Source organism: Lissotriton helveticus, chromosome 1_1 (assembly GCF_964261635.1).
Source record: "Lissotriton helveticus chromosome 1_1, aLisHel1.1, whole genome shotgun sequence".
Lineage (NCBI taxonomy): Eukaryota > Metazoa > Chordata > Amphibia > Caudata > Salamandridae > Lissotriton > Lissotriton helveticus.
Window position 1 is genome coordinate 78082802 of NC_136057.1, and position 12330 is coordinate 78095131.

General features: G+C 42.4%; 1 protein-coding gene across 1 annotated transcript; it reads right to left on the bottom strand.

Annotated features, from left to right (window-relative positions):
* Positions 1–8177: 8177 nt before the first annotated feature.
* Positions 8178–9690, bottom strand: LOC144767688 (uncharacterized). The gene has a single exon (XM_078651085.1). The coding sequence runs from the start codon at positions 9599–9601 to the stop codon at positions 8234–8236; it is 1368 nt and encodes a 455-aa protein (XP_078507211.1). The 5' UTR covers positions 9602–9690; the 3' UTR covers positions 8178–8233.
* Positions 9691–12330: the final 2640 nt, after the last annotated feature.

The following is a 12330-nucleotide window of genomic DNA, read 5'->3' on the forward strand; positions in this document are numbered from 1 at the left end:
TAGCATATATCTAGCCTTTCTCTTCAATTAGATACCTCTTCCTGGACACCGTTAGATTGATTTTGTCAATCTTGGTTTGCTCCATGTAGGTCTGCTGTCAGCCACCCAAATTGCAGTTCCTCCACTACTTCCCTTTTAGTTTCTGTAGTGAATATAGAACCTTGGCCAATAGTTTTACCAATAGGATTTTTCAGTATTGAATATACCTGCTTGTTGTCTGACCCTTTACATTGACCCACTAATTTTTGGGGGGAAATAAATGGGCTTGCATAGGAGGGTTGAAGTGGCCTTGTGATTTTTATTCGCCAGGTAAAAAAGACAATATATTCATGTAGGATTAGGCCTACTAAGCCAGTAGAATTCCAGGATACCAATGTCAGTTCTTGGTTATCGACTTTATTGGGTAAAAATTCAATTGCTTCTATATCTTACCTTCAAATTCCTTCAAATGAGGGAATTACCTTACAACGTTTAAGGATATTACCCCAGTTCAAGTTATCATGCTTGCCCCTGGACTGGTATTTTGGTTTCTAAATGAATTGTATCTCTCCTTTATGTATCCCGTTTTTACTTTCGAGTGCTTGATTTGTACCAATTTTATTTTGCAGAAAAAATTTGTCAATATCAGGTCTTGGGATTTTCCGGTTTGGTTTTCTAACTTTTGGTCCCAAGTCCTTAGTATGGTTGGTTGTGGACTCTTAATTAAACTTTCCAACGTCTAATGATTTTTGCTTCCATCAATAACCTGCTTCTGCGGTACCTCGATTTTCCACTTATTTTCCGGTGCGCCCAAATTATCTTGATCAGTCATAGTACCCTTAATATTAGCTTTATTATTTCCTTTTTGCAATAATTCCAGTTTTGCCATCATTTTATTTCCATCAACTTCTAGCTTGACAATTTGGTATTGGTCTTCAAGTTTTCGATGTTATCTTCAGGCGTTTTTCTTATTGAACAAAGGGAAAAGTGGTTTCTTACATCTGTAACTTTATCAGGCTGGTTCTGAGTTGCTTTTATATCTTCGTTTAAATTCTGTAATCAATTTTCTATTACTGCTTTTAGAGGAGATAAAGAAATTAACCTTATTCCTCGCTCTCCGTTGTTTTTTCCTCTGTCTTTTTGACATTTGGGGTACTGGGGATGTTACGAGAGAAGCTGATCTCTATTCTTCTACCTCCTCCTTCTTTTTGTCCATTAAAACCATGTTATTTTGAAGGATTAACTTGTTGCTTGTAGTTATTTTTTTGTGCTACATCCTCAATCGAATAATCTTTATTTCCATTAATTTGTAAATGTCCTCTTAAATCCTTGATTATTGTATTTAATATTTCTGGAGTTTCAGCCAATGTATTAATCAACTGTGCACAATTACAATCTGGATATGGTGCTACTGGTTGTGCCTGAGCACATATTACTAGATTCTTTAATGTGGCTAGCTTCTGGTGAATTCCCGCTACTAAAGATGCCATGACATCGAGAAGTTGTATTTGCACCTCCATTTTGTTCGATTGGTACTTTAGTGCCTCTAATGTCAGTTGCAAATTTTTGAAATTTGGTCCCAGATTGCCACGGAGTCCCAATTTCTAGAGTCTCACTTGTCTGCTTTCCATAGGGTGCTGTTTATTATTCTCACAAAAGGGGCTTCGTTGTTGTTCCTCTTTTCTATTCAACTGTGCATGTTGCGACCTGCTGTTATGATCATTATTTTGGTAGGGTGTTCTCCAACACTGCAGATTGTCTGATTTCAAAATATAATCGGGCCAATTATCTTGATTTCCATTACCCAGCCTATGACTCTCCTTTCTCCTTTTTTGTTTCATATCGTTCAAAATTATATTAGTATTTATTTGAAGAGATTGTGATAAGTTATTGGTTCCAATAGTTTTTTGCGGATCAACCCCTATAATGGGGCTACATTGATATACCTTGTTTGTTTGAGTTAAGGGCATAGGTTCCACGCAAGAGTTTACATTTTTTATTTTTACTGACACTTCAATTGGAAGTGGTGCACACGATGACAATAACTGTTGAGCAACTACCGACAATAATTCAGATGAACTTAAGTCCCCGGGCTGCAAATGTGAGGTTAAGGGGACAGTTAACATTTCCAAATCAGTTATTTGCCCCCATTGATTGGCCGATTCTTCCTTTATTTTAGGTATTTGATCCCCTCATATTGGTCAGGCACACCTAATCCTTGATTTGATCTTGTTATTCTTGCCTCACTCAGCGGTTTCATTGGAGTTTGTAGTTTACATGAATCTGGTTGTATAGTTAACATGGCTCCCATTGGGTCCTTCGTGAATTCAAACTTATTTGGAGTCCCAAATATACATATCATTGGGGATATTAACAACTGATTTTTCCCGGATTGTTTTACTTCCATTTTATTTAGAGATGTTGAGGGTTGGTGTTGTCTTTTTCCCTCTTAATGCGGGGAAAAGGTGGCCACTCCTTGCCTGATCGCATATGTCCCCTAACCTCTTACAGGGTGCAAAACTCCTTTCAAAGACCTTAGGTCTGGGCACATTTTGGAAGGGGGCCTGCACCTCAAAGAGCTCAATGGGCTCTTAATTTCCCTTCAGTAATCCAGATCAATCCACAAGAGCCCCTCAGGAAGTCTGCAGCAAATCCACACTGTTGTGTTATACTGACCGAACGAGACGGGTTCACCAGATGAGATCACAGGCTGCACCTGAACCTAGTCGGGCCACCTCCGTGGTCCACGCTCGCTCTCGCTCAGAAGCCATCAGCTTTTGGTGGCCGCTCTCTTCCTTGCTTCCTGTGATCCTCACAAATCAGCTCCAAGTGCCAGACCCGGGCTCTCGACCAAAATCCAACCAAGCACAGGTGAGGGCAGTCAAAGAAATGGGAAGCTGCGAGCGTCGGCGGTAGATAGAAGCAGATTTACTCAAGAAAATTAAACAACTAAAATGAATTCCTCACCATATTCACTCACTCGTGTTGCTCATTTGAGTGGCTTCTGCAAGCAAATCCGCCTCTTTCTCCTCATCATGCGGCTCCAGATCCCGAAGCCAGCAGGCTCTAGCTAGCACGGGTGCAACGCAGAGCGCGGAACCCGCATCGTCAATCAATGAACGGCAGCGGCGGCTGCAGAGAGCAGAAATGATGGGATTGGCTATTCTGAGAACTCCTAGAAATATCTCCTGCGGAGCCTCAACACACTGCCGAACTACACTCTATGCTGCTTGCCGCTGCCTAGTGCTCCTCCTGCCGCTATCCTCACAGCTCCGCTGCCTCTCAGTCTTTCTGGGTCGCAGCCATGCTCCCGCTGCTCTTTGCCGAGGCAGAGAACCACTGACTCATCAAATGGGACTGGAACTAAGTGCAAGCAGTACAAGCTTTCCTCCCTCGTCCAATGTTATATAATCAAATATTGAAAAGGGTTCACAATATTCAGTTTTGCTTCTTCTTTCGAACATACTTTATTCATTTTTATATATTAATTTTAATATTATTTAATTTTGTAAAAAACTATTGCAGACCTCCTGAGTAGGCCTCGCAGACCCCTTGGGGTCCTCGGACCTCAGGCTAAGAACCACTGCATCAGAGAACTAATTAGGGAGGGATAATACATAAAAAAGAGAGTCAAACCACTATCCACAAAATTAAAGATAGATGACTATGTGTATTTAATGAAATTAGGACTTTCCATCATTTACAATGAGAACACCGGGATTATCTTGCAAGACTGGAGACTACCATTGTGCTATTTTAAAGCCGCTTATTCACAGAAAAAGAAAGAACAAGTGGTTTGCAAAGGAAAGTTTTGAAAGTGGAAGCTGAAACCAATTAGCAGCTCTCGGAATGTTCTGTTGTTGCAAACGTTTAGGAAGCCACTGAACCCCCAGAGGAATGACCTCATGAAACAGGTTCTATCAAGTCTAGATTGTTTCATGTGTCGTGTAGTACCTAGGAATCCCAAGGACCTGCGCGTTTTGGATGACCTAAACTGAGGGCTTGGTGTCCCAACCGCTTTCTAACACCCCCACAGGATATGTCAGCCATTAGACGAGCTAGCTCTACAGTGCCACTACCACCCCCCAACAGTGGTGCATAGTAGTCTCTGGCAACAACTGAACATGACAACCCTGATTTCTCGGGGATCGTGGTAAGCAGTGCAATGTTTCGCAAAGACACTCTTGCTTGCTTTCTCTCAGGAAATACACAGGATGCCGATTACAACTTTTCAATAAGAATTTATTGGTCCAGTGTCAGCCTTGTTTCAAACATATGTGCTGCAACAATCAGGAGACAGAAGCATACGAAAGAGATTGCTAGTACCAATATAGTAAATCGTAGCTACATTTCTACAATAGTGCTAATAAGATGAACATAAGCATTTCAGATAAAAATAGTAGCACTTGCATATTCCTAAAATGTGCGCCTTAAGTTGTTTGCCTAAGTGTACCTAGCCTAGTCTGGATGTGTAGGCGTTTATGTATATGCGAATCTCTAAATGTATCTGTAGCCAAGAAACCTCTAGGGATGAATCCACCCCCTCACCTGATGGTTGCGAATGAAGGACCCCGTCTCTGCCTCGAGGATGACACCTCGCAAGGGATTCCAGGTGGCTCTGCAGTCGGCAATAAACAGATAGGATCTCGGGTATGTCACCTAGTTGGGTCCCCTCCAGACCGCAGGGGACCCAACTAGGTGAACTACCGTGAGGAGAACTCCCGCCAAAATTAGGAATACGAGAACCCTCATCCCCCCCAAGACCATGGGGCACAATTATGCTACCTTATAAATACTACGTGACAATGCTTGATCATATGTATTAACGCATGCCTATTAGTTGTAGCGCACTTTCATTTTTCATTTCCTTTGATTACCTAAATATAGGTCCTTTAGGAGCGGCATACCCAGGCTGGTCCCTGTTTAGTCCTGACGAAGAGCTCTGGGGAATGCTCGAAACATGTTGTCATATACTAGGGATTCCTAACCCATTATAGCTAGGTTTTTCCAATATCTTACCCCGTTTTTGGACATACCAACGAGGAGCAAGAATATAATATTTCGCCCACTAGCTAGGTATTTTTAACTTACCTCTGTCCACTCCACTACACTTTTGCCCCACACATAGTCTTCACTAAGGTGCTCCTACGTAATTCTGCAAGTCGGAGCACGCCTCAGTTTGTAGGGGACTGAGATGGCCCCTATGATGAGGCATGTCACCAAGGGGGAAACCCTGGTGAGTGAGGGGACTCAAGAAAGAAAGTTTTTTTTCCTGCAGATTTTCTGACTCACATTGAGTGAGCATCTCTTCCACCATTGGCTAGGTTCTTCAACCGGTATCTCGGGTTTTCAGGTTTAGCATTGCATTAGGAGGGTGGACCTAGCAGATAGCTCTACCGCCCCCTTATTTTACTGATTCAAAGAAGAGAAGAGCCTGCCGTGGGTGTAAAACTGTCAGTAGACTGCAGTGATAGGGGAATGGAGATTGAGATAGGCTGTTGCACAAAGAAAATGAGACCGCAACAAAAGAAGAAGTGCCAGGAAAGTAGCAGTGAAACAGAGGAAACAGGAGCTGAGATAGCTGTAACTATGGGACACAGTTGTGCAAAGAAGAAAACACTGCTCAGAGTTGGTGACCAGGAAAGACAGCAGTTGACAGAAAAATAACTGGATTGAAACAGTATTTATTGAGACAGACTGCTGTACAGACGAATAAAAGTATCTTCCCAGCTTAGCAGTTTAAGAATTTCCCCACAACGGTTGTAATGCCTTTGTGATTACAATTCATGCACTGCTTGAAAGATTGCTTGAATTCATTCAATTCAGGCTAGGCAGTGAGCCTCTGTTCCTCTTTGTGGTCGTAGCACCTTACTACACTTTGCACTGAAAGATTTACAACAGTAAAACGTAAGTCAATCAACTGGACTGCCCGCTCGTTCTATTAACACTGGTGTTCCTTATCTTTTTATGTCTGAGATGAAGATTATTTTATGGCAGTCATTTTGAACCGCGTTTATTTTTTTCCAGCTTGGTATTTCTCTACCTCCCTGATTAAATTAAGTTGAACATCTCATTATTATAAGCCGGGGCTTTTGCAGTAGCAACATCTTTTAAATACAAGCATGTAAACAAAACAGCTTGTGCTGTTAATATAAAAGTTGTGGTACCCGCACAAACATGTTACTTATTTCCACACTGGCAGTGTGTGTAAATCTTGATTCTGCTAACGAAGTATCAAAAACAGTTTGTTACTATTTTTTCTTCTGCAAATGGTGATAGTGGGGCTAGCGAGCCACACCTTTTCAAGGCTTGTTCAAATCTTGAGTCAGGAAGAGAAATATCGCCCTTAGTCTACATTCATTAGCAAGCCATCAAGAGCGCTTCTCCTGTCAGCAGGAAATAAAGACAACTTCACTTGGTATGTCAGTAACTTTCAACAGTTTTACAAATTTGGAGAAACTGTTTCTAATAACGCTCTTTAATGAAACAACAGGAATCCTTGAAGGATACATTGGTGGAAGAGGTTACCCCAGAAGGACTAAAGCAGGCGAAGAAGAGGCCAAGAATCATAGAGACAACCTCCTGCACCCTTATGCATGAGTAAGAGAAGAAAGCATGGCCGTGGTTCTCATGTATAATCCATTAGAAAATTGTATTAAACGGATTATAAAAATAAATTGGAGAATTTTGGAGGTTGGTGAGAAGAAGCTATCACTGTACCCCTCTGTTTGAACAGAGGTCAGAACCTCAGGAACCCTCACAACAATGACCGACATACCTGGGGCAGTTGGTGTAAGTACATCAGACAGTCCGCCCTACTTATGGTAGGCATTCTGACCTACGTGTTTCTCTTCAGGAACACAATGAAAAGACTGGCTGTCTCAAACAGAAAAAATCTATGAAAAATGACCTAGACTCCCTTGTAGAAAGCTCTCAGTGTATCAAGTACATGATTTATTGGTTTTACAAAAAGCAAACTCTCACTTTATGTGTAAAACCAAAAAGTCTGTTGTTCAACCGTGTGAAAAATGGCAGCCACTCACCAAACTTTAGGTGCTTTTAGAGGAGCTCCTGTTGCTCCTCTGAAGACACAGGGATAGCCAGGCTGGTGGAGATCGCTAAATATGGTGCATGGTAGTCCAACGGGGTAGTGGAGGTTGTTACGTCTGTTCCTCTGGCAGACCGTGGACCCCTGTCAAACTATAAATGAGTGGGACATTCTTCAAATGTAATTCAAAATAGAAAAATCACTAAAGAGAGGCGGGTTGGATTTAGGGCACTCTATCAAAAATGCAACAAAGCGTTACACCAGCCAAACCAAAGGCCCACCCACCATCCTTGTTTAGAGTTGGACAGATTGTCAGCCTTTCATCGGAAATCCCATTGAGTCTGTCGATGGAAAACTTTTTCCGATGAAGAAAGGGCTCGAAGAAAACCCATCAGACATTATTAGATAAAGCAGTGCTATATAAGAACCTTAAAAAAAAATACACTTTTGTATTTGCCAAATTCATGTGTAAATCCCTGTGGTATTTTTATGGATTATTAACAAGAGGACTGCCAACACACAGACATATTTTAGATTTCCTAAATAAATCAGGTATTGATTGGGTAAAAAAGACTGAATTAAGTTCCCAAAACAGCTGTGAATCCCAGATCTCAGTATTACTGGTAGCACTTCTCTCTTCATTAACACAGAATGAGAGGAAGTACCATCTCAAGCAAAGAACCGCTTCTCACTCTGAGAGAAGGCACACTGGTGAGAATAGTCCCCTCTGATACCACCTGCACCAGACTCCCAGCTGAAAGCAGTCATGCTTTCGAGATTTGACCACTCTATTACCAAATAAACTAGGCTTCTTGCTGACATCACAAATTATCTTTAAAGTTTAGGGTATAAATCACATCTAAGATCGCCTCATATACACTCAGCAAGTCAAATACCATTAATTCAAATACATTTGTTTTATTAAGTCTAAAAACATACATTTCTTATTAACATGTAACATCTAGTCATAATTGTGTGCATTTCAAAGCATCATGATTGTTCTTGCTGTATCATAATTTAGTTCATGTTAAAGTAAATCCTGGTACACACCTCTGTAGTGTGGTTTTTAATGGCTCTTGGATGTCCATACATGGGTGGTGTTTGGTTGTGTATCATTAATACAGATCTATAGAGTATTGGGTTTCAAATGTATTATGCCACTAATGGAAGTATAAACCCCTTGTTCCTAAATATAGATTCTCCAGTTCAGAACTCGTTGCTGTTAACGTGAAAGTAAAGTGAGTTCGACCCTGGAGCAAACCCCTGTAGTGTGTTATGTAAAAGGGTGGGTGTTCGGAAGAGCAGTCTTGTTGCTGTTCCTGACTGGCTGGGTGGTATGTTTTTTTCCCTCGTGTGTGTTCGCTGGTGACTTTGGAGGGTTGATAACTGACTGAATTTCTTCATACATTCATTGCACTGGAATGGTTTTTCCCCTGTGTGTATTCGCTGATGACTCCTGAGAGCTGAGGAATGACTAAAACTACTTCCACATTCACTGCACTGGAATGGTTTTTCCCCTGTGTGTGTTCGCTGATGACTCCTGAGGGTTGAAGAATGACTAAAACTACTTCCACATTCATTGCAATGGTATGGTTTTTCCCCTGTGTGTGTTCGCTGATGTGATTGGAGAGTTGATAACTGACTAAAGCTCTTCATACATTCAATGCACTGGAATGGTTTTTCCCCAGTGTGTGTTCGCTGATGTGATTGGAGGGTTGATAACTGACTAAAGCTCTTCATACATTCAATGCACTGGAATGGTTTTTCCCCTGTGTAGGTTCGCTGATGTGATTGGAGAGTTGATAACTGACTAAAGCTCTTCATACATTCAATGCACTGGAATGGTTTTTCCCCAGTGTGTGTTCGATTATGTTTTTGTAGGTCTGATGACTTACTAAAGCTCTTTACACATTCATTGCAATGGTATGGTTTTTCCCCAGTATGTGTTCGCTGATGTGATTGGAGGGTTGATAACAGACTGAAGCTCTTTACACATTCACTGCACTGGAATGGCTTTTCCCCTGTGTGTGTTCGTTTGTGTACTTGGAGGTCTAATAACTGACTGAATTTCTTCACACATTGAGTGCAATGGTACAGTTTTTCCCCAGTGTGTGTTCGCTGATGTCTTTGGAGTTGTGATAACTGACTGAAGTTCTTAGCACATTCATTGCAATGGTATGATTTTTCCCCTGTGTGTGTTCGCTGATTATCTTTTAGGAGAGTTAACGGACTAAAGTTCTTCACACATTCATTGCAATTGCACGTTGCTTTTCCTGCCTGTGTTTGCTGATGGCTCTTCAGTAGCGATGACAAACTAAAGCTCTTGCTGCATGTGTATGATTTTTCTTTCTTGGTTAGAGTCTCTGGGTCGGGTTTATCTTTGTCTGTATCCCATGAGTGTGTTTCCGGTGGAGCTAACATGGTTGATAAAGCACTTGTGTTATTCCCACGTTCCCGGTGTGTGTGTGGTATTTTGGGATGGTTGATTTCAGAAATACAAGACTCGCCAGCTACATATATTATTATTTTGGCAAGTAAAGCTTCTTTGTAGGTGGGTATGTCTTTAGATTGCATATTAGTTTTGTGTGTTATGGGTAAATATTAGTCTTCCTTCTGGAAGACGCAAATTAGGACAGTCTGTGGTAAATCAGAGACCCTCTCTTTCTATTACCCTTCAGTTGTCTGGCTCCACTCCCTTGTGTTTTTCTCGTGCTCATGTGGTTTGGTCAGAGAGAGTTTACAATACACCTAGCGTGCTGAATGGTGGGTCTGCCATCATTACAGGAAGCAGAGCAATTCTGTATCCACCTCATACCGAACACATGATCAAATCTGGTGGTGCAGGCCTGTTTATACAGGAGGTGGTTTGTCAGTGTTGTTGCCTTAATTTTCTAGAGGTCATTTCTTAGTCCAGTTGCGTGCATCCACTGATATGCTTCTTCCAGGATCTATCAGTTCATGTTCAGGGTCCTCAGTCTCTGACTGTGCAGATCTTTTCCTGGATATTGGAGCTCATTTTGTCTAACCACTTTTTTCAGAATTTCACGATCATTTGTGCATTCAAGGCTGGTTTCCTATTGGATGTAAAGAGATTTAAAATCACTAAATGGAAATGTAAGAGAATGTGAATACACAATATTTAACTAGTTGTAAAAGATATCTCTTCTTTACCATTTATGAAAGTTACCAAGAGATATTTCACCATACACAGATATTTAACTAAATCTTTCATTGAACATGTCACTCTTACTTACTTCAGAAAAGGAGGTGATTTTCCAGTGTTCACAGAGTAACTTAGTACAGAAAGAGTACACATGGAGTGCCCACTCACCAGAGGTACAGCTTTAGGAAGATGCAACATGGGCAAGATTTTATTTAAACAAGAAGGGATTGTGGAAAAAGAGATGGATCAGGATGTGCTGCTGTCACTTCAGTTGTACAAAAGGGGGTGGTGATGGACGGAGCATCTGAATCAATCAAACACTCACACCCAGTCAAAAGATCTGGGTTTAATCCATCACCGTTCTTTAGCCCACTCTGCCACCCCAGTTCAGACATGGCTATATGCAAATCAGTCTGACCCTGTGCCTCATGGGAACAGTCCAGCCCGAACTGCCAAGCCATGTCTTCCCTGGACCGGAAACAAGCTTCCGAGGACCGGTTTCTGGCATTCCAGCCGTCTTCAGCCCGGCTTGCTTGAATCCAGTGGCAAAGTGAGCAAGGGACTCACGTCTGAGCATACCCTGCCACACTTATGGCGGCCAAAAGCAGTACAAAAGGGGGTGGTGATGGACGGAGCATCTGAATCAATCAAACACTCACACCCAGTCAAAAGATCTGGGTTTAATCCATCACCGTTCTTTAGCCCACTCTGCCACCCCAGTTCAGACATGGCTATATGCAAATCAGTCTGACCCTGTGCCTCATGAGAACAGTCCAGCCCGAACTGCCAAGCCATGTCTTCCCTGGACCGGAAACAAGCTTCCGAGGACCGGTTTCTGGCATTACAGCCGTCTTCAGCCCGGCTTGCTTGAATCCAGTGGCAAAGTGAGCACTTCAGTTTCAGGAAGTGTATAACAACGGTAACCCTTTCAAGAACCATATCACAAACAAAACTCTTCAGGAAGTATATAATAAAGGTAACGCTCCAGGAAGTATATAAGAAATGAAGCTCCATTCACACTCTTCTTGACAATACTTTCCTGTTCACATTGGAGCAGCTGAAGTTCCAACTCCTGTCTTTACTTTTCAAGCATTTTTGGGAAGATTGCAGCATTTATTATAGCGATTCCATCACAACCTGTAATATACCTGCGATATCTCTGCTGTCAATACATGTCAGCTTTTTGTCTCTTTCTACCTTGCCAAGGCATCTGACTTAATGTTTTCCGTTTGGTGCCAGAATGCTCCTCTGTGGGTGGATGGAGCGTGGGCAGAGTGGGACAAGATGTCAGTTGCAGGTGTGTGCAGCATTTACACCTTTGGGCATTTCTTGAAATCAGCTTCACCTTACTCCCTGTTCATCGCCTTCCATACTCCTTTATGTCTGCGTACTCGCTCCACAGGGTTCATTCACAGCTAAAGCAGAGGAGTGACTCGATGCACACAGCAGACATCAGGTAATGATCTGATAGACAAACGCCATGGTTGGCAGTAGAAGGATCAAAAGCGTCTTTAGAGAAGCTCGCCCGGGACATACAAATGGAGGAAGTGCACAGGTAGCTACTAATGAGGTACAAACAGAGGAGGTGAACATGTAGGGACAAGCTCCTTTTTGGGTCTGTTTCAGACCTTTTCTGGGCTGGGTATTGGTGTGCACTATATCTTATCCCTGCGGCTGATAGAGGCACTTGCTGCAGGGGTGTTACCACTTTGACCCCTTACAAGAGGAGAGCAGAGCCTTAGAAAGCACAACACCTGGAGACTGCCTGCCTTGAGGAGAAGGCGAGGGTCCGGGTGTGAGACAATATCAGCAAGGGACATAAATGGATCCTATGAAACACAGCCGCAGAGAGGTGAAATCGTCAGCCTAGATGGAGAAGAGCCGGGTCTTCCACTGTTTCCGGACCAGTAAGTGATATTGACTCTTTCTAAGGTTAGGAGGCATAGAATTCCATCGGGTCAGAGCTAAGACATGGAAGGAGCAACCTCCTGTTCTGGCTCTGCTGTGACGAGGGATGTGGGCCATGTTTAGATTGGCGGAGCGTAGTGTTCTGGAGGGCATGTAAAATTGCATCCAGGCAGCTAGGCTGGGTTCTCCTTGCTTGCATAGGATTTTGTGGGAGATGGATAGGGCTTTGAAC